We start from the raw sequence: 23,934 nt of genomic DNA, 5'->3' as shown, positions 1-23,934 counted from the left end.
AGAATTCACCCATGTAAATCGATGACCTTTTAGTCAAAAGGAAGTCTCTTAGCTAGTAAAGATCCAGCATTACTTATAAAAGAACAAAATACTAATGGGCCAGTCTGAGTCTTATGAAGTATCTACTTGTACATATAAAGATACGGTTCAGGAAAAGATGGTCTGCCACAGGATTAAGAAGACTAGAGTTCATTTTATGCCTTGCTATAGAGCTGTGAGATTCTATTAGTAGAGCTATCTGGAAAACCTTGGTTCACACTCAGCATCTTAATATATTAACACTTTTTTTTTTTTTTTTTTTTAAGTCTTCAACAGCTACTAACTCCACCTTCTCAAAAAGACATTTCAGGGCAGAGCATCTTTTAAACACGGTGTGTAGCACTGTTCTACCATCTGGAGACATGAATATATGCTAGGCATTCATTATTGCAGTAGCACTAACGAAACTAAACAGTTAGTATTATATAAAAGGCCTTTTTAATAGCAGTCTTCTTTAAAAGAAAGATTCAAGCTTTGATCATTCCTCCTGATGGCTGCAGCGGTAGCATCTCTGAGACCTCTGCCAGAATGTGTTTCTCCTCAAATATTGTCTTAAATGTTCATGTGGCTTCAGAGCTGACTTTGTTGCAGTGTGTTCCAGATTGTGTAAATGGGAAATCACAAACTGGATTCTGAAAAGGAACAAAACATAAAATTGAGCAAACACAGATTACTTTCTGGAAAATGTTCTATTTTCATAAATTCTGTTATCAAAGAGAAAGTGATATAAAAAGATAATATCACCAAATTAGCAGCAATTGCCTTTGATTCTGATTTTTAGGCAGTGTAATTCTGAAGCTACCTGTATTAGAAGTCAGTGGATATAACAGTGAAAGAAAACTGAGATCGATGTTTACTCTGATACATAATAAGATACTCAAAATGGACAAGAGATCAGCTCCAAGCCAAGCCTGGTATTCTTTCAAGAACCAAGAGTTGTTGAGTCAAAGAGGTACAAAACTTTTGTTGCACTTTCATAAGTAGCACTAATTATCTAGACGTGTGAACTAATAGTGCAGTGTGAGATCCATTGCAGTGTTAATAAACACAGATCAGTGAGTGCAATGAGGACAATGAGATCTCACCAGAGTGGGAACCAGAAAATACTCACTGGGAGGAAGGTATCATGCTCCCAGGTAGGAATGCCTACTGAACAAGACAGGTCTTCAGTCCAGAGTTTTCTTAGGTTATCCCCCAATGTTGCATGCCACTGCTTATTGTTAATGATTAGGAATATGCCTTATGTAGGAGCAAAGTGAACAACACGGTGCGCTGTGAAGAATCACCAGCCAGAATTTACTGTAGGACGGACAGATGCTGCTGCCAACATCTCTACTCCACTTGGGTGTTTTGTAACTTTTGCCAGTGGGTATTTAGGCCCACCTCCTTTTCATAATGTAAACATTGTATTAGATGTTCAAATGCAGACACTAATAGGTTTTTTAATTATGTCTGCTGCTTCCAACAGTTCAAAGTTTTTGTCCAAAGTAGGCCTGGAAAAGACAATAAGCTCATACATTGAAAAAATGTAACTAATGTAGCTAATGTAGACGAGTACATCTTCCTGCTCTTCAGCAGATACTTGCAGAAGCAGTATCATTTTTGCACTGGTAAATATTTATTGAGTGTAAAACAGTCAACGATGTTCAGAACTGAGGTGAAACTGGATGGAAGGTTCTTAAACTTGTGTTTCAGTGAATGTTGCATTTAAGAAAATTTGTTTCTCCTTGTGTTTCTCATTGTTGCACATTGTCTTGATCTGGTAGCATGAGATCAATAGCTGACGAATAGAAAATACAGGTCTTGAATTGATAGTCATAAGGGTATAATCATGGCATCTTATGCAAAAATGTGCATGTATTTAGTTTTTGTAGAACTGTGGTGGGTTAACTAGAGGAAGAAGACCTCATTTTTGCAAGAGAGTATTTTTCACCGTTGCCTCTGCAATTAAAAATTTTCTTGAAGAACTGCATGAAAATTCTAAAAAAATATCTTCAGGAATAAAGTTGTTCCACAAATGTGGAGCCTACACTCAGACATTACTTCAATCACACTGTGATCTGTCATAGGCTGTGTTACCGGGCAAGCAGAAGTTCCTTTCAAATGTATCATTTATGTGTAAGTAACACAGACACCAGGTAAAAGCACAGTTGTTGCACTAAAGGAGGCAAAGCTGTGGGTTATTGCCCGTCTCCATGTTCACTTCACAAAGGCAAGGCCACCATGCGTATTCCCCTGAGTAGCTAAGGTTGTACAGCACATTTTATATACCAGCTACAGAAGTTGGGTCTCATTAATAAATTTTTACAATCATATATTCTTCAAAATTTAAAACACAGTAGAGAAAATGTCTTTTACAAACAGCTGGAAATATTTAAAATGCTATTTAAATATTGTCATTATGAATTACTTCCCTGTAATTTTTCCTTCATCATTAATTCTTGTATTCAATACACGCTGAAATGTTAGTTGCCAACAATTCATAAGGATCAAAATGTTTCTTTGTCCTGTTAAAGCTGAACCTTTTCAAAAGGTCCTTTTTTCTCCTGCTCCCTACTTTTCCTATCTTCTTAGTGATATAATAACAGCATTAAGTTATTTGTACTGTGTGACAATGAGATAAACACTGAATTATGATTTCACCTCTTAGTGAACTTAGAAAGGCATCTTCTCATTTATTTTTTAACCCATAACTCCCACATGGTTTTTGAACTTTCTTTTATTTTTTGTTCAGGTTCTTACCTGTGCAAAGCACTACATTTTATTGGCTTTTTGCTGTTGTTTATAATGTCATTTATATTAATGAATGTACTTTTGCGATGTACTTGTGAGGCTGGAAAGTGCTGACATACCAAGGGATCGAGTAACTTGCCAAAGATAACAATGGCTGCTTGTGTCAGAGCCAATTGTGATTACATGCTGTACTTCATTCTCAGCCTCAGTGCATGGATATTGTCAAATCATCTCTGTGTTCCAGCACATCACACTTCATTTTCTCAGGCTGATACTTCCTTTGTTTTAATGGTTGCCCTGAATAGGCAAAATGAGATGCCAAATAAAAAAGTACTCAGATCAGATACTGTGAAGTTTAGCAGAACCTTCACAGAAAACCTAGGAAAATATGAACTCCTGCTCTCAACTGGGCTACCACTGGCTGTAGAAGAGCTACTCCAAAATCCTCAGAAAGAAAAAGTCGTCATATACCAGCAGAAAAACACATCTTTCCTGCCCCTAGGATTTAGCCCATGGGAGCTCCCTGAGGCTGCTGTTCCTGCCACCTTATTGTGGGAGAGGAGCAAGGGCTGGCAGCATCCACCTCCTGTGCTGGCAGCCAACTTGGCTCCTTGCAAACTTTGCCTTTCTCATTTCAAAACAAGCAAACTTTATAAACAGACCTCCTTTTATTTACAATTTGTTATTTTTTCATATTCACTATAGATTTCTCACCCTAAAGACCTCCAAGCTTTATCAAACAGTATGAAGCAATATGTGTAATAAGCACATAAAAATGGTAGGGAATCATTTTGGATTGTAGCTCTTTATATTTGAACCAAAGTGAAAATATTAGCAAATCATAATGCCCCCTTTGCTCTGGCAGATATTACCACTTTGCAGCTGGTCTTCACTGACTTTCCACATGCACTAGATGTTGCATAAGGTTCAAGGCCTAGCATTTACTCAGGCCAATTTTTGTTCATGTAATTTGCTGTCATATGAAGCAAGGCTCCTCTTTACCTGCTCATTTGACAGAATGGGAGAACAAAGGCCCAGGGCATTTTGGTGATGTGTCCATCAACAGTATGCTATACATTAAGCCAATAGTCGAACGAGGGCCATCACAACAGGCTTTCATTCCCTGTAGCTGTTGACTTAACCTGATGCAATGACTTCTGGAATAGTGAGCTGGACACCGATTTGCTGGTTTTAACTTCTAGAGCAGAAAATTGATCATGACTGTCTCAGGCCATGTTTCCCAGAAAGAGTTCCTGTAGTATAAATGTCCTTTTTCTCTAATATTCAAAGTGAATATACACCACTGTATAACTAAATAAGCCACTATGCTTCTGTTTCTAAATATTTAAGTGTGCCTCTTGATTTATGCATTGATACTAGCTGTAGAACAGTGTTTGGTTGAGCCCATCTGCTTTACCCTATGGAGAAGCAGAATATAGATGTTTGGTGGGAAGAGCTTCAGTTCTACCTTTTTACAGCATAATTAGGAAGCTGTCGTTCTAATAATAATAATTCCCATTTGACATCATGGAGGTAAAAAGAAATCACTGCTGACATCAAAAATGAGGTGATATTTCAGCAATATTATTTCACTGAAGATAAAATGGAAGTCTTTATTACTCCCAATGCTTTTGAAGAAAGCTGAGTAAGGCTTATACTGACCCTGGAGCTTATATACCTTAATGCATCTATAACCAGTATGAAATAAGAAATTTTAATTGTTACTGATATGTTTTTTGGCCATCCCTCCTTAGAACCAAGAATTCTGTGCCTGATTAAAGGAAAATAATCAGGATTTGAGAATAAACTTGGGACAGCACAATAAGCTTGGGACAGCACAATTATCTTAATTTTCTCCATCATTTAAAATTAGTGCAAAAGACCCCAAACAAATGAAAACACTAAGTGCATTACAAGAAGTGGTAATCTCCTTACAAACTTCATATTGGAGCCTTTCCTGGGAGTCCATACAGATTGCATAAAGAGGTTTGAGCTCAAAGAGGGTTGCAATTTTATTTCACTTTATATAGATAATTATTTTAGTCTCTCTGAATTTCTTGTGTACATTGCTGTATGAATTGCTTGCCTTTACAAGGACATGGCCAAGGTGTGTTTCATCAGTTGTAAACAATATGTTTTCCACTTCTATTAGTGATAGCACATTAGATGCTCCCATTCCCCTTTCCTTTGTACAGACACATTCAATTACCATTCTAAACTTCGTATATTTTTCCATACTAAACCAAACAATCCAGCACATCAGTGAGTCTATCCAAATATAGTTGGAAAATAGTGTATCTGCCTAAGTTTGGCAATATTTCCTAAACCTGAGATCTGTTCTTGGTCTACTGCTGGTTTGCGGTTTATTTATTGTTGTTGTTTTGGTTGGTTGGTTTCTTGTTTGTTTGTTGTTGTTTTAATTTAGGGGATATATGAAGAGTAATATAGACTCTAAACAATTAGAGCAACAGGATACACATTCAGTGCCTTTAAAATCAACAGTATTGTTTTAATTAAAAGAAAGTTTAAAAAATATGGATTCTTCCTGTGGCTTCACTTTACAGAATTGGTCACATCCTTGCAAATAGTGTCTCCTCTGTATAATATGAAGAAGCTGATCAAAATGTTTCATAGTCTTCGCACAATCAGGAAACTACTGCAATTAAATATGTGTTGAGATCATAACATTATTTTGTTCCAGGCAAATAACTTTATAACAGAGCAGTCACAGCTCATCTGCCATTGAGTTACTGTTTCTCAGTTATTCTCAGAAGTAAGACCTGAATTATTACAGATGTCCAAATATTTAAGTTTTAAGCCTTCAAAAAATCAAAATTAGTAGTTATTAGTTATGGTGAAATGTTTAAATTTGAAATGAACTCTACACTTTCATGTAAACAGGTCTCATTCTATGTACAAATAGTTTGGTCATTTTCCCCAAGAATCTGTGCATGTATGAATTAAATGCTTAGTTTTATTTCATGTGAACTAAATAAGCCTTTTCACTTTGGGCATATTTTGGAAGGTCCAGGCCTGTTTTTTATCTGAAATATTAGGTAAACATTTATCTTCATGAAAATCATTACCTTATTAGCCTTTTCATTCGTTTCTCCCTGCTCAGGTGATCAGCAATGTTGGTTGTTTTGGCTTTTTTTTTCCTAACTAATCAACTGGTTTCAGTTCTTGTGATACTTCAGATTGTTGTATTGTTACAAGAACTGTGTTGGCTAGGTCAGGCCACCACTAGACCTAGCACTGTATTTAAGAGACACCTAAATGCATATCCCTGTTCTCATCAGCACACAGGGCCTCACTGAACCCAGCCTGGCTCTCGTGCAGTAATGCACTAGGGTTAGGAAAGGGGCACTGCACACAGTTTTTCCTGAGGAAGCAAGGAGCTGATTCACAATACACAACCATGCATTACGGGTTGTTTTCAGTCACTTTATAGTCATATGCATTCATAAATTTTGATATGGTTGTAAGATGCAGACTTTGATGGTACAAAACTCACAAAAGGGCTTTAGATCACTGGAGCAACCACAGACGAAGTTTATGTTGACAATTTATCAGCTCTTCTCCGTCAAGGAAAATTGTTTTTTAGTGCCTGCCTATTAGCAGTCACATGCATATTATGAAATTGAGTTTTGGGGAGGACAGCCTGCCATCTGTCTTTTCTGTATTTTTTTCACAATGCATCATTCTAAAGTTAAAACTTTCTGTGCTTCAAAATGGCGTAAAATATGAGATGTCTATAATTGAGACACTTGGAAAGAAATATAGACTAAGTAGAAATGTAAATCTTTATAAACTTTATAAACAGGCAACTACTGATGCTATCCTTTCTGTTTTAGCTTCAAATCCCCTCCACATTTTCCGCACACCATAGTGCCCACCATGTGCTCTTACTCCAGATTTCAGGGTTGCTAAACTGATAACTAACTAATCTATATCTCAAGGAATGTGAGAATGTTTTCTTCATAAACTCTCCCTGGTTCAGGGTTGTGGGGTTTTTGTGAAATGGAACTGAAAATTCCTGTTGTGGAGAATGAAAAAGATGTGTTCAGATTTTTTTCTGTGTTCTGATATGCTAAGATTTTATCAATAGTATTGTTTTCCTGTAAAAATATGTGCCTCAGAGAAAATCTGCTGTGTAGCTGTCAGGATTACACCTCTCAGAATACGCCTGTGATGATTCTGTTAAATTGATAAAAACAGAACACTCTGCTATGTAGAAGGATTGCTGAAAAGAATATTCTGAGGCCCTTTCATGTGTAACAGCACTTGTATGGCAGTATGTTTATTGTGCTATAAATTCCATCACTGATTTTGGCCATTTCAAATTGATTCTGCAGTAACTGTAAGTAATGAACCTTACAGACAGAGCCAAGGAAAAGAAGAAAAAAAACAAAAAGAAAAGAGAAAAGGTTGTAGGAATACAAATCGTAGAGTTAATTTAGCTTCAGTTTTTATCAGATCATGCAGCAAATACCCCACAAAGCCAGAAAACATATCCAACACTATATACAGTGCCATAGCCCTGGCTTGCTTTAAATTTAGCAGCTAAACCAGACACTCATGTATTCAAAGAACATGTTTGTATGAAGTGGCCTATGGATTTCACCTGAGATTTAAGAAAGGTGCTCAGCATAAGTGGATGGCAAACCAGGAGAAATCATAATAGAAGTGACTCAAAAGGATAATGAGCCAAATTGTGAGTTGTTTTACATGGTATAAGCAATATCAGGCATCACTGGATTTCATAGGGATGCAGATTAATGTGCAGTGAGATACAAATGACTCCTCAGGTCAAAATATATAGAAGTTTCCAAAATTTACAAATGTACCTAGCCTATTTCACTTTCTTTACTGAAAAATTCTACAGGGCTAACAAGAATTATGTCATATCTATTCTCCAGTTATCTTTAACAATCTCATAGATTTTAACAGAGAATTTATGTGCTTGGTAAAGATTTCCATAGCATCGTTTTAAAACCCATCATAAAGGTACCATTCTAAGACTTTTCACATTAGTTTCATAGATTTCTATTACATTCTGTAGGAACCTACTGATCTTGCTTTGTTAAAGATTGTGTACATTTCTTATCTTATCAATGGATGCCAAGATCATTTAGACTCTTATTTTGCAACTAGACCATGGATCTAGTCACGCTGAATCAGTGGGCTTGTCTTGTGATTAAAGCATATGCGAATGCACATATATGTTCTACCCTTAGTTACATGAAGAGCTAACTTCAGCTTTTCACCTCAAATGCTGAAAAGACTGGAATTTTCTTCTACGTAGTTTTCCCAGCAACACAGGAGAGAGAAACAAGGCCATATTTTATTCCCTGTGCAAAAATAAATAAATGTCTGTGTTGGGTTCCTACAAGCCCTGCAGCACTTCCATGCATCACAGCTTGCACACTCATGTATCTCACAGTCTGCATTGAGTACTGAATTCATTCTCTGTGTCTTCTTGTACCTAACTGTGCAGATTTATCTGAACATCTGTTTGTCTGTGCGAGATATTAAATCCTCATTGTGGGATCAAAACACTTCGGTCCCTTCTAGCCTTATACAGGCCACGAAGAAACTCATTGTGGAAAGCATATTCCTTACCTCCCTGTACAAAAATTCTATTTTGTCAATTTGTCCAGTTTACAGCAGCAGCCTGAGTGGCACACAGAGGAAAAAAGACACAGAAACTGAGACTTTATGGTGAAAGTGATAATAAAATAATGAGAGTTGGGAACATTATTCTTTCTCTTACTCTCTGCTGGTTTGTGTTGCAATGAGGAACACATTGAGCAAGTCTGAAGTCTTGCAAATAGCCCCTGGTAACCAAGAGCAAAGAAACCTTGCTCGTTATCTCTGCTCCCATTCTGAATAAACATTTCAGCCATCATAAATGAGTATGACATGAAGGGCAAATGAATGGCTCATATTCCAGATTAGAAACACTTGACAGCTGAGAAACCTGAAGGTTGTTGTGAAGACACAGATCCTGTGACCACTGGATGATGGAGCAGGCATACCATTTATTTCAATATGACCTGAGATGCATCGTACTCTTAAAGGAGTTATCCAGCCTTGCAGAGGATAAGAAATAGGTGTTCAACGTGACTTTTGGTTAGGACTGCAGTGAGTGAAAAGGAGAGCTGTACTAGTTTTTTCTTGTTATTTTATTAAATTACATAGAAAAACTTAGTAAAAAATAAGGAAAGGTTCAGATGGCTTACAACACCCCTACTAACACTCATTTATAAATACAGAGGTATTTTCTTGGTAACCTGGTGGTTTTTTTGGTTGGTTGGGTTGTTGTTTTTTTGTGTTTTTTTTTTTTTTTTTAAAAAAAAAAAAAAGGCATTTTACATGGTGGGTTTGTAAAAGCAAATTAGGGCCTGCGTGTTAAATTTGCCAACTTTTGAATTAGTTGCATAAGTATAACAATCAATTAATAAATGTTAAACAAACAACAGAAAATCAATGAATTAAAAATTAGTAAATTGATTCCAATGGAGAAAAAGCAAGAGGCTTCTTCAGTGTAGATTCAAGAACACAAATCTTGTCCTGTAAGTTCTTGCTCCCCATTTATCCACATCTGGCATTTAAAACAATACTGGTTCATGATGATTTTTACAAATCAATTGCTATCTATAATTTACCTTGCTCTACATTAGGTAGATTATAGAAACAAATCATGGATAGTAGTCCATTTGTACCTGTCAAGGAGAAGGTCAGGGCTTTGCAAAGACCATCTGTCTCCAAGTGGAATGAAAGCTTTTTCTTCAAAGAGAAATCACATACCTTGTTTGGGTGGACTTCAGCTAGTAATGACAGTACAGTTTCTTGAAACTGTACTTGAAATGCTCCTACCAACAAAATTCACTTGATTTTGTGTCAGAGGTCTTTTGTGAAATTGAGATGATTTGACATGAAACAGATTTCATCAATGAATATTTCTCAGCAAATTTTATTTGAATGAAAGTCATTATTTATATTTTTGCCTTCTTCAAAAGGTTCAGGAGAGACTTAGGGTGGCAGGTCATGTGTCTATGGAAAGGAGCTTGAGCCTGATATCCAAACATCTATGACGTATTGCTGTCACTGAACCCACAGTTTGTATGTCTCTAGTAATTTATCAGTATTATTTCATTGCATTTCACAGAATTGTGCAAAATAAGTCTGTATACTCCTTTATTTTTTTCAGAAAGTCATACAGAGATTTGTTTCAGGAAGGACATCTCCTGGTAGACATGTTCCTTTCATATATGTTCATTTACAGTGCTTAGTGTAAACACTAGGCAACACTTTCCTTGTGTCTTAGCACAAGGGAACTCATAACATAGAACACTTCTGCTGAAACTTAAGTAGAATTGGTAGACATCTGAGCAAACACAGTATGTCAAGGAAAAGCCAAAGACCTTTTCAAAGCTTTCTCAGGGAACTAACAAGCATGTCTACAGGGGATTTCCATTTGATACGGAGTAGCTGCATTTCCAGTGTGAGGACCAGCACAGTCCCTAACCGAAAGTCTGAAAGAAATTAAACTGCTGGTGGGGGGGAAGATGCTCTCATGGATTAGTGATTTTTGTTGTTGTTGTTGTTTTAAAAAAGATGATGGTCAGTTTACTTAAGTGGTAACTGCTGCATTTGCACAGCAATTGCTGTTTGTGGGTCTTTGGTTCTCAACATATTAATAAATTAAATTGAAACCAAGGTGAACAGGAAAATTACAGTGCTTGTTGAACTGTAAAAATATAAGTCTAATGTGAACAGTAGCACAAGAACTCCATGGTTATATGTTAAGGGGCAATAAAATAGCAGATAAAATTCAGTTCAGGTAAGTGTAAAATACTACTATCTGGTAAAAAAAAAAAATAAATAAATAAATAAAAAACCCAACACAATCCTGGCTGTATATAAATAAAGGGCTCTAAACCTGCTATTACTGCTCAGAGGAGATACCTTCGAGTTTTAATGGGAAGTTTATGAAAGGAACAGATTACTGCTCATTAGTGGTCAGAAAGCAGAGTGCTAAGAAATTATTAGGAAAAAAAATAAAAATTAAACAGAGAATGTCATTATACCACTGTATAAATTTATGGTTTTCCTTTATCTTGAATACTTGTGCACTTGTTAACTCACCTCATCTCAAAGTGAAGATCATAGAATGGCAAAAAAAGTGACAATATTGATCAACGTTGTGAAACAGCTAAAATATACCTAGGAGATTCAGTTTGGAAGAAAGATGACTGTGGAGACACATGATAGAAAACATCAGTGTACAGAGAAGGTGAATGGGATGTGATTTTCTGTAGTCTCTCAATAGGTAGGTGAAAAAAATTGAAGTAGTAAATGGCAAATTCAGAATAAGCAAAAGAAGGTACTTAGCAATTCCAGAGTTGAACAGTGAAACTCATTGCCACAGGGCAGTATGAATGCCAAAAGCTGACTAAACAGCATGCCTTTAGCTTGGGAAGTCCTGGCTGAATACACAAGGGAAACGTCATTGGATGCTTGACTAGTCTGATGCTCTCCCTTAGTCAGCCTGGGTGACACGCTAAGGATGTTGACCTACGTAGACCTCTGGTTTGACCTGATCCAGCTGCTCTTAGGACACACAGTTGCTTCTCCAGAAGGGCTGTCATGATGTACCCAGTCTTCTCCTACAGCCAGAGTCTCTGTGAAGCCATCTTAGGCCTTGCGCCTTGCAGTTTGAATGCCAGCTACCTTCTTTATCAGGACCATGTGAGACCTGTTTAAAACTGTTCAGATATAACACTGGGCATGTTGTGGGAACTACAGAGACTAGATGTTGGCAGACATGTCAGAAGACTCATGCCTCTCATCCCATGATCATTCATTTTCACCCTCTGGATGCAGAGGCATTACTAACAACCTGCAGCAGCTTTCCTGAAATTCACAGTTGTATTTTCCATAAAATCAGGTCATATACTTTGCTGTATGTTTTCCCCTTCTAGTTTAGATTCATATAAATGTCACTGATGGAAGGAAGGTGAAAGCATATTAAAAATTATGGGAAATGAATGAGTTTTGCCCATCTCCACCTTTTGTCACAGTTGTGTTCTGCAGGGAAGTTCACACATTCTGTTGTCCATGATCTTTCAGTACAACTTGTATGTTTGTGTACAGCCAGTGGAAATTGAGCTACACAAGCATTAAAATAAACTAGTCGCTTCTCTGTCTAAAATCCTGTACCAGACACCATTAGCACAAGCACAGGAACCTTGGTATTAATGAAATTCAAATAGTAGTTCTCAAACTTTTTCATAGTGTGTCCCTGCTTTACTATGAACAAAACTCAGATCTTCCCACCCATATAGCCACAAAATAAGGAAAAGTGAATATGACATTTCTTGACTAACTTCACAATTAATTTTGGAGTTGCAACCCCAGGTGGAGAGCTTGAGTAGAACATAAACATTCCTGTCTTAATCAAGGCTAAACTGGGGAATTCATTTCTGTCTTTACACACATCAGTATTTTCTACATTTTTTTTATCTGTATGTGGAAAAAATGCATTAATATCAGATATTTTGTTTTATCTAGTCCTTGTTCACTGTGCAGAGAATCACCTAAGGTAATTGTTGGACTGCTAAGAACTACATCAAATAAAACAGTAGGGGGAAAAAAAAAAATCCCCACTTTATTTCTGCCTCCAAAGATAGAAATAAAGAGGCTACATCTGAAGAATATTTATTATTGTTTGTCTTTAGTGCAACAAGATTTGGTTGCTTTGACATACAGGATTCTGGCTAACATTTTTTTTTAAAATACCTTTCCACCCTTTCTGTTACAGAACTATGTAGCCAGCTAACACCACCACTCCGATACTGTAATAAACCACATTTGGAACTGATGGAACAGAAGTCTGTTTTCAGGTTTAATTTTTATTGCTGGCAGGACCACCAGAATTTTGGAATTGTGAGCTCCGAGAGAGTTTGCTTATGGGCAGGGATGACAATTCTTTTATTAGAACCCTGCACACTTCAATAGCTAAATGCTTTCAACTTTCTTTAAATGGTATTAAGGAAAAAATATCCTCAAGGCATTATTTTTAAAGAGGACTTCAAACATTTTGTGAGGGAAAAAAAATGCAACACATTTGAACACCAAGGGATTTGCAGAGGAAAATCTGTTAAAGTGGAGCTATCTTTTGAGTTTCAGGGTTAAATAAGTATTGGCCATAAATCGGGGATGCAGACTACCAAATATTCTGGGGTATTCTAGATTCCTAGCTTAGACCAGCAGTAGCCAGATTCTATAATAGATCATTTAGAAATAAATTAGTTACATTAGCTAGCTTTTTAAATTAACAATGTTTCATTTTTTCCTCTGAATTCAACATACAAAATCCATTATAAAAGTTCCTAGAAGTATAAGAAAATCCCAGGTTCTTAATCTTTTTACTATATAGACTTCATTCTGCAATAACTCGATATTAGATATTTTAGAGTTTATATTTAAAAGCAGCTATGAAGCAAGCAGATATGCAAGAGTAAATCTGCTCATCTTGAATCCTGCAAATGGTCTGCTCTGGAGGTCATATCAAAGAGATTCTTTTTCCAGCTTAAACCTGTCTTTTCTAAATAGATCTCAACCTGATCTTATTTAATGCATTGATGTCTGGTTTCTTAGTCATTATATTTGCTCTATTACATATCAAAAGGACTCTTGAGAAATTCCCCCGAATTGATAATTCTGATTTCTTATGTATAGCTACTCTATATTCACTCTGAGGACAGCTGTATTGTATGCTAAACCACGAATTGTAAAAATTGATCCCTTTGTATGTAGGTTTGTATTAAATTGAGATACTTTATTTTTTTCCTATTTGTTGCCACACATGGGTTCCTGGTGTCAGTTTGTATTTGGCTGTTTGAGCATATTAAAGTTTTGCTAGTGCTTATGATGTTCTTGCCAAGAGCGCTCTTGCAGCAATCTGCACTAGAACAGTCTTTGTGCCAATTACTTCAAAAACTATTCTGTTATAAAACCAATTTTTATGGCTACTTTTTCAGGTTGCAGTGTGGTGATTTAGTTATTTTCTTCTTTTCCCATTTTTTTAATGTTGATTTTCTTCAAATGCTTCTAAGTTTTGGATTATGAAAAATAAAGCAGTGTTGATAGATTGAGTTGTTAATAACACATCTTAAAAAGGAAAAGGGTTCAAAGGCATCAAAATGAAACCTGGCATCTTGAATTACTAAGACTGCATATATTTAAAGGATACTAGTTAATAGTAGAATGTTTAGAGCTCTTATTGCGAGGGCTGATTATGAAAACAGAAACCTTTGCAGTTGTATAAAGCACAATAAATCAGAAATTATAATGTGTAATGACTCAACACTATATTTCTTAAGCTTATATTATGGGACTGATTTTAGGAGTATCAGCTCTACAATATCTTTTATTTAGAGAAAACCAGCTTGCTTATCCTTTGCAATTAATAAAAAATCACAACACAGGAAAGGAAAGCATTATTTTACAATACAAATACACTTTTGAATGGAGGGTCTTGATCACGCAACTTCCGCCACCACAATGAATGCCAATTCAAGGCTGGACTTCATAATTCTGACAAGAGAGCCATCATGGTAATAAAGATATATATGTGCCCATATACAGTACAGGACACTCTGCTATGTCCTACTAAACAATAACCACTAATCTATTGCCACAAATAATAAAATGTTAATGCTGTTATGTAACAGAAAGAAAAATCAGCCATAAATTGAGTATCTAATAGTGTTAAACTAAAGGATCTAAAAATGCTGATAGCAAATATATTTTAGTAATTATTCTTGAGCAACCTCTGGTCTGCTGTTCATTTCCCAGGCTATTAAGATTTGATAACTCTTGTAAAACAACCTATTGTACACTCTTGAAAATAATTGTGGGTTTAGTTTTTTGGTTTGTGAGGGGTTGTTTGTTTGTTTGTTTTTAATGGCAGCTTTAGGACTTTTTTCTCATACAATAGTCCTCCTTTACTCCTACAGAGAAGTTGTAGTTTATTCTTTAGATAACCCTAACCTAGCCACATCCAGGTCAGGGAGCGTCATCTGATAGACGTAACACAGGCACTGTCAGGTTCTTGTTTTATCTTCACTCTTTTGGAGAGTTAGAAAGCTGTCCCCATTCCCTTCTTTCTAATCTATTATCTAGTGAAAGGCAAGTGGGAGATAAGAGGTTGTGTGTCCTGAGGTTGAGGAAGAGTTGGAATTAGCCGCTTTTTGCAAGAGTACTCAAAACACTGATTTTACACAGAGGAGCAGCTGCTCCCTGTGGTGTACTTGAGTGAAAGTGACTGTGGCTGTTTTGCTTGCTGCTGGCCTCAATATTCCTCATACGCAATAAATAATACTCTACTCAGGTCATTTTAGGGATTGAGGAAGAGTTATGAACTGAGCCTGCCAAGCCAGGGTGTTTTTCATGTGATGCTTGTCTTTTAAGCACCTGATGAGTTTGAGGTCTCATGAGGATACTTTTTTTAAACCCCTAAGGATTAGCCTAAATTCCTGCTTCTGACTGTTTTAAGCAGCAAAATAGCTTTTGAATCTTATTATTTGGAGGGAGAGATATCAAAGGAAAGATGGGAATAGCTTAGAGTGTCTCCAAAAACTAGTATTGACTTTTTAACAATAAAATATGTCCTGAGACCAAATATGCTGTTTAAATGTAAATACCATTTCCATTTTCAGACTGTCTTTTGCAGGTGCATTTGAGGGGATTTGAAATGTACTTGTAGACAGAAAAGAGGCTATTGACCTTGAAACTATGTATGTGTTAGGAATAATGTTCACCCTCCTTGAAATCAGACTTGTATTCTCTGAATGGGTGCTCAAGACCACAACTCTTAACAGTGGCTCGGATAGCATTTGGTGCATAACTGAATCAAGATTGACTGTATTTTACTTACAAAAGCTGTTTCTCAGGAGTCATAGGTTACTGCCTAATCTCTTTTTTTTAATCCACCATGATTCAGAATGACTCGCTGACAGCTGTACTTAAATACTAGTTTCCTTTGTTCTGGTGTGGACTTGATATAGTAGGACAAGGTTTGTGTGTAGAAGCAGTATATTTTATTAGATGGGCTACTATAGTCAGGAAAAAAAAATATATATACATATATATATATGTTTTATATATATATATATATATAAAGGTTTCTCAGCATATAAGCACTTTTTCAAGGCTAAACTGAAGAAGCAAATACCTGAATCGAATAAGAGTTGAGAACAATTACTGTAAGTAGATATGTTACTCTGTTGTGCTGTCTGAGAGAAAAGGTAGGTGATATGAAGTTGGAGAAGCATGATATTAACAAGGAAAAGATGATATGATGGTTATTTTCTAGATTAAAAGATACAGTAAACCTAACATTGCTACAACAGGAGCATACATTTACAAACTTTACCTTTCACAGCTTCATTATCTGAGGGGTAACTGATCAGGTTTCTAGACACGCAGGAATCCCTAAGACTGGCCACTGGGCATGTGCAAACTTATTTAAATGGCTCATGCTGCAAGTCTAATATGTATCCTCTATGTGTTAAAGTAACTGTAGACATGACAGAGAATTGATCCGTGTGGGTACAGTAAGTTGAATGCATGTGGGACACATCATACTTGCTGTACGTGTGGAATGATCCAACATATTGCAGCTCCAGCAGCTCACTCGTTTTCAACACCAAACACTCATGCTCCATCAGACCTGCTGTTAGGAATATCGCACCATATACAGAAATGCAGTAAGTCTGAGAATGGAATAGGCAAGTATTACTGGAACTGCAAACACAAGAACTTACTGGTTCTCTCTGACCCCAGCTGCTGCTGGTGATATATTTTCCTGAAGCTTTCCTGAAGCCTGGGAGAACAAGCTTTGGTCTCAGTGAGAGTGGGGCTGTGGAACCCCAGAAATAAATTACTTCTGACCATGAGAAAACATAAGCAAATAGAAATCTTGTAGTGACCACAGTGGGGTACAAGGAGGAAAAAAGAGAACTGTGGTAGACAAACCTATAATTAAGTTTTGGTTGATAGGCATGTATATATTTTGATGTCAGAAAAGGAGAACCTTCAGGATATCCCTGTATGAATTCCAGATGTGACAGTGGAACCTTTGAAAGGCCAGAGCAAATCCTGTTTCCAAATGTTCCGTCTTAGCTGAGAAATTGCCTGAAACCTTATAGGAACCCTTTACCTTGCAGAGTGTTAAAACATTTGTCTCACTGGTGTCACAGGCAGGTTTTGAGATGTATGTCCATGTATCAGTGAGTGAAAGAGCACCCCATTTTTCAAAACAAAAATGTAAAAACAGGGCTACAGTTTGCAAGATTTTCTTCAGCCAATTTTAGCAGTTCAATTTAATTGTTTTAAAGATTTAAGTGTTGATTTTGGAAGTATAAAGTAACATTTTTGAGATACCAAAACAAACATATATAGATCCTTGAGAATCACAGTTGTTTCTGTAAAGGGGGGACTAAACGCATGTGTGAGCTGTTTGTAAAACAGCTAAATAAATAGCCACACACACAAACTAAATTAGGGTATTTTCTTATGTGATTGTCTTCTCAAAATTTGCATCTAAGCAATGTTTAAGGCTTCAAATTTAATGTCCCATTAAGAGAAATAAGGTGGAGGGAGGACTTCTGCCAGTGCTCTGGTTTCAGTCCCATAATAAATTGGCTTAGTGATTTACACAGAGAACAAAAGAAATAGTTTAGAAATTTCTTTCTAATGGAAGTTTAAGTTTTGAAGCGCACAGAGACATCTGAAAGGTGAAATTCACAGATTTTTCATGCTTGCAGGTTTTTATAGCCTCTGGTAATGCATGTCCTTACTCTGACATCACATGTATGTGAAAAAATGGGTGTAATATTTAAAGATGTCTTTTGACAAAGAAAGTATTTCCATCTCCAGAGGTGAGATTTAGCTTTAAAGGATGATGAGCAGGTTCCAGATGTGTTTTTCAATCACTGGGCTTTCCTTTTCCTTAAGTATTGAGAGAGGGAAGGTTTTATCAAGGTCTTTGTGATGTGCTTGTTTATAATGAGTAGGCATTAAGTAGAGCACATCTAAGTGCTTGTCGCTAACAGATGACTAAATAGAGCATATGGCAAGGAAAAGAAATATATATTTGTCCAGGCAATGTGGCTTGTTAGCACTCCCACACTCATAAACTGTATTTACATGTACTTACAATATTTTGCAAATCCCTTTTCTAATCAGCTAAAAATAAAACCCAAATAATTTTTTTTTTCAATATTGGAGTGTCAAGCAAAGTTGATTTAGAATTTGTTTAACAAAGCAATTAAACAGTACAGAAGTTTTTTATAGTATTTGTTTTGCTTCAGCATGATGTCGTTACAGCAACATATGTGTTATATTCATCTCACAGCATTGAGAGTTTTGTTGTTACAGAATGCTTTTTGGTTCACCCATCTATCCAAGTATAACTATTATACAACTAGGTTACACCACAGCAATAACACAGATCAGAATGACCTATGTCAAATCCTGTTATAGATCAGGTCACAAGGTTTATTTTGACCATAAGATTTCCCTCTACTTCTACAGGATAAAATCATGATACAAGTTGCAACACCTGCCAAGAAACAGTCTGTGAGTAAAAAAGTCTCTAGACTGTTAACCCAGTCCAGCTCCCATTAGAGTAAAAAAGGAGTCTTGCTACTAACTTCATTTAGTAAGTAGATGGAGAAATGCTGGGGAAATCTGTTGAGCTCTTGACATACAAAGTTTCTGATGATCCCTGTGATCAATATAGCATTTACCCACCTTTTTAGAATGGACAGAACACAGTATCACTGTCTTCTCTTGTTGTGACATCTAAATGTGACAGTCTATTCATAAAGCATTATTAGAAGGAAGGCAATGATAGTTTAAAGATGGCTTTGGACTGTTGCATGCTTTCAAGAGAAAAAAAGTATTTATAAAGAAAACTGTACAGAAGAGTTGTGTTTGCCTTTGATTTTCAGAATATTCCTAGCAAATTTTGTTAAATATTTACATTTATATCCAAGTACTGTCCTTTATAAAACAGTTTATTATTGCAATTTAGCTTCATTAAAGTCATAATACTGCTTTAGGATATATGATAGACTAGTGCTTTGGGATTGAATTATAAAGAGATTAATTTTAGCTACCGGAGATAATTGACCCTATAATTCCTATCACCCCTAATCCCAGTTCAAATGAACCAGTGTTAAAAGTGGCAATACTCACAATGTAGACAAGGTCATGACAGCTAGAATTGTTTTTTACTACCAATTAGATTTCCCACTTGGTGCGTTTGACTAATGTTGTCATAGAAAGGGATTTCAGGCATGGAAATACAGTTTCCTTAGAGGCACACAGGCACTGGAACTGATGGGCAGTTTGCTGTACATTTCCCAGCGTCAAGAATCAGAATGCAATGGAGTGCTGTCCCCTAAAATTTGAATTCACATGGGGATTTAGAACATGTTTTGATTCTTGATAGAGTTAGGAACAAGCTAAATAATTTGAATCTGGAAGCAAACTCTCTTGAAATTTAACAATGTTCATATAAGGTCTAGCAGGTTTGGAACTGTTTCTTGGGGCAACACTACATCTGAGGTGTCTTTCAGATCAGGAATCAGAAAACAGTGAGGTATTAACTGAATAGAGAGTTTTCAAATACAAGCTATGTTGATATTTAGCTGCAAATGACATGAAAGTTTCAAAAAATGCAAGAGATAAATGCATTTTAAGTATGATACATCTCAAAAATTCCCTCAAGTGACAGTGCCAACTTCAAACATATTAGCATAAGGACTTATGAAAAAACAAGAGAACAACAATACTTTTGCATAGCACGTTCAGTATAAGATTATTTTTCACATTATTACTAGTTATCCCTCAGCATTTTTTCCAGTGTTTACAGATTTGAGTTTTTGCAGTAAGCTGAAACTGCATGATAAAAAGAGACAGATAATGATAAAAAGCAGATGTATATGCAAGCGTAGCTAGAAGGAGCAAAATATACTATTACTGCCCCTCCTGTGAAGTTAATCCTATTTCTTTTAGCTATTTCTTCATTAGTTAATGAGGTCTTGAGAATTTTTAAAAAAAAAAAAAAAGTGTGTTTGAAACGGTGTTTTTGCATCCTTGACTTTAGGAACTTTTTCAAATATTCATAGAATAGTTTGCCCTTGGAATGTGCATTAAGTGTGAATTTAGGCAATAATTACTTTAAATGTAGGTGGTCAGAAACCCGCAACTGAAATGGACGAATACAGCAGCTCATCACTTTCCTCATTCCGAGTCACTGTGCTGGCTGGATTCGAAATGTAAAATCGTGGAGAAAGGAGATATTTTAATGATTAGATAAAAAAAGAAACCAATCAACCAACCAAACACAAAAAAACTTCAAGGCTTAGATAACAGATTTGCTAGCATGAATTACATTTGAATTTAGATGCACTTTGTGGTTTGCAGTCTTATTAATGAAAGATTCTCTCTCATTTTCTATTATCAATCAGTCTCAGATCAGAAGCAGAGTTTGGCTGCTGTCTTTGTGAGATGAGCATCAGTGGATGTATAACTACATCCCATCTCTGTCACCTCCTCCAGTGCACTTGGTACCAACCAACATATCTGTTGACTTCCGTGTAGAGAGTCAATAAAAGGGCTGAAAGGGACCAATTTTGAGAGTATACACACAGAATCATAGATTCATAGAATGTCCTGAATTGGAAGGGATACAGAAGGATGATTGAGTCCCACTCCTGTCCCTGCATAACACAACCCCACAGTTCACACCATGTGTATGAGGGTGTTGTCCAGTCTCTTCTTGAACACTGTCAGGCTTGGGGCCGGAGCCTGGGATCACAGTGAAATGGACCCTGTCTCCTGGAAACCTTCTCTTCATGTTGATGTTGTAACACACTCTGAGGGTGAAAATCTGGGAGAGCCTGCAACTGCCGGTTCTTATGGTTCTCTAATCCATGAGTACAGGAACTGCAGTTTCCATTTTCAGTTTGATATCTGACATCAGTGCTGTATTTATATTATTTTATTGGAAAAAAACACCACCTTTATTTATCCACAGAACTTCTGAAGGAGTGAAACTGAAAGTGGTGGATTATCCTTTTCCCAGAGTTTCAACTTATTCCATTTCAGGCAGCATTCTTAAAATTTCACTTTCCAAGGCTGCAGCTCGATCTCCTGGGCATCTTCTGCCATTATCTTGTAAATAGGGAAAGAAACCATCCACCCCCAGTGCTCTCCCTAAATACAGAGTGTACTAGGTAAAGCACTATGTGTCTACCAGCTCTTACAAAGTTTGCTGTGGATGGAAGAAGACCATCTTGCAGCTGAGCTCATTGATCACTTTCAGGTTGTTGCTTCTCAAATTGCCAACCACAAAGAAGTAATTTAAGGCTGTGAGCAGTGTCTCCATGGTGTAGGTGACAAGCAATTCAGTTCAATCTGTTCTGGGAGAGTTTCAAAACTGCTGATCTTTTTGTCTCATATTTAGTCTCTGAATGTTATAAAATTAATATTTTATTAATTTCTTCCTTCATTACTTCAGTTTTATCACCCTCTCTCTTTTCTTTTGTTGAATTTCTAGATGTTTTTTCTTCTTCTTCTCTCTTTCTGTAGCAACCACCACAAGAAGAATCAATAGCACAGGAGTTCTGAGGTTTTTATTTGATGAATGTGACACATTTGCCTGTTATGTTCTTGTCTTCTTTTTTGCCATGAGGACATATAGGACATGTTGACAGCCAATATTAATAAGCTTAACACTAATACTGGCAGTTACTTAGTACAATTTTTGGCTGTGTTAAGTGATCTGTAGGGAATAGTAATGCTATCCTTTAAAAGAAACTGATGTCACAGTTGCATCCAGAATGTCACAGTTGCATCCAGAATTCACTGGGGTTTCTTTTATTGTTTTTATTTTCCAGGTGATTCATATAACAGGCCGGTTACGTCTGAGAGTGTCACTGTCCCACGGACGGACAGTACCCAGCCAAATCATGGGACTTGTTGTCGTTGCTCATGCTTTGCCACCTCCTACAATTAATGAAGTCAGGATTGACTGCCACATGTTTGTCACTCGTGTGAATATGGACCTCAATATCATTTACTGTGAAAATAGGTACAGCTTTTAGCTCCTTTTTTCTTTATGTTAGCTGTGTGTATTCTTTGTTACATGGGCTTGGCAAAAAGTTTTGAAATTTGTGAATTTGTGACTCCTGCAATGTCATCCTGGTGTTGTAAGAGAGTACTGAATTCACTCTCATCATCATCATGTTCATTTCCATTATTTTCTTAGAGAATAAAGATAAATTAAAAACCATAATTTGCAGGACATCTTGCTGGAATAGGGGAGGATAGACCAGGAAAGATTCCTCTTAGCTTTCCCTGCTTTTTGCAATCTCTCACCATCCCTCTCAGAGGCAAGATTTGGGACTAGACAGACGTTGGTCTGATCTATATGGCTGTCCTTATGCTCCCCCGTCCTCCCCTCCACAAGTTTTTCTGTCTGAAATTTTGAAGTTTTCCATTTTTGAACTAATTTGCAGATTACAGCACATCGTGCTCAGTGTTTAATGGAACAGAAGCACAGATGGCCTAGATAGTAGGCTAGAGAGGTGGGATCTGTTGCAGTAAGAGGTGGGAAAACTTTACATTAAAATTGGGTAAGGGCATACTGGGAAAGACAGCAGTGAAGTGGGAACAGGTGATGCGGAGTTGGTTGGGGGGGCTATGTTCAATGTGGTAGTGACAAGTGATCTAGGAAGGTGAAAGATGATAGGATTTAAATTTAGCTGTCTGCTCCCTGGGGGTTGGGTGCCGGTAGCGCTGGGGGCTCCCCATGGTGGCTGATGGCAGGGGCTGGCAGCCAGGGCCTGTCCCACCACCCCAGCCAAGAGCAGGCCAGGCAGTGGGGCCGCTAGGCACCTCCCGAGGGATGGGCTGAGGCCGATTCGGGACATGGGCTGGGCCTGGCTCAGCAGGACCCATGGCTGGACAGGGCAGGGCTGTGGGGAGCTGCAGACCAGCCCTGCTGTGGCACTGCTGGGGCACAGTCTGACAGCCCTAGAGGCTGACATGGGGTCCTGGGCTGTATGCAGAGTGGGGAAGCCTAGAGAGGCTGATGAAGACCATTAAGGTTTATTGGTGCCCTCAGGGTCCAGAAAATTAAATACAGGGTATGGGTATTTAGAGAAGAGTGAAGATATCTGAGAAGGAAGATATAAGTAATAAAGACATTTGGGTCCATTGATCGAAGTCTGAGGTACAGGGGAAAGGCTGGAAAGGAGAAAAGAGGTAATGCAGCCAAAAGAAATTTTGTCAACGGGACCTATCATCAAAAAGTAGAACAAGATGACTAGTGCAAGCTTTACATGTGACAGCAGCTGTGACATATTACAAGTTGAGTGGAAGCTCTCTGACAAGAGCAATCATAGTTGCTCAATCATAATGGAATACCTACAATCAGGATGGCACATCAATATAAACTTCTATAAAATGGGGTAAACTCAAATACTTTGTTGAATCAGGGCCTTAAACAATTTAAAATAATATTGGATTTCAGTTACGAGGTTATCTTTGCTGTCATGTTTCTGAACTGCCACAGTAGTATTAATAATAATATTACATGGCTATTAGAGAGAACACTTCATCTGATCTTCAAAAGCATTATCTGAAAGATAATATATTCTTCTCCTTTTTAAGCTTGTAAAAACTGCTCTGTAGAAAGTGGCTTGCACAAGGTCACAGAGAAAGCTTGTAGTAGTATTACAGTTTGGGCTGAGCTTTTGCCTGTGAGTCTACCGGACAAGCTTCTAGATTCTGTATAATCTGGCAGCTGGTGAAAGAGCTCAGGGGATTAGCAGCAGGATCTAGAAAAAAACCTTTTGCTTAGACTGTGACCTACCCAGGTAGTAATGGAAAGCTGCTACCACTGCAGAGCTCTTAGTGGCCTCTGTGAAATGAGTTGCTGGTATCTGTCCAGTTGCTAATGAACAGATTTCCTTTTCATAAAATCACCTGCCCTTACTGTTGCCTTCGTTGGCACCCTCAATAAGAAAAGTGAGGAATGTGGAAAATTAACTATTCCATCTGGTCAAGTATGATATG

At 37.1% G+C, this 23,934-nt stretch overlaps 1 protein-coding gene across 6 annotated transcripts in view; it reads left to right on the top strand.

The window, feature by feature from the left end:
- Positions 1 to 23,934, top strand: part of NPAS3 (neuronal PAS domain protein 3) — a gene marked incomplete at its 3' end in the record, with an annotated part of 606,741 nt that overhangs the window by 552,667 nt on the left and 30,140 nt on the right. For all 6 annotated transcript variants that reach the window (XM_080345064.1, XM_080345065.1, XM_080345063.1 and 3 more), the window contains one exon: positions 21,753 to 21,946. In XM_080345064.1, coding sequence (XP_080201190.1) covers positions 21,753 to 21,946 — 194 coding nt within the window. The remainder of the gene's footprint in view (positions 1 to 21,752; positions 21,947 to 23,934) is intronic.

The sequence above is a fragment of the Nesoenas mayeri genome (assembly GCF_963082525.1).
Source record: "Nesoenas mayeri genome assembly, chromosome: 5".
Taxonomy (NCBI): domain Eukaryota; kingdom Metazoa; phylum Chordata; class Aves; order Columbiformes; family Columbidae; genus Nesoenas; species Nesoenas mayeri.
The sequence above is the reverse complement of the archived record's forward strand: the minus strand, read 5'-3'. Positions and strand labels throughout refer to the sequence as shown.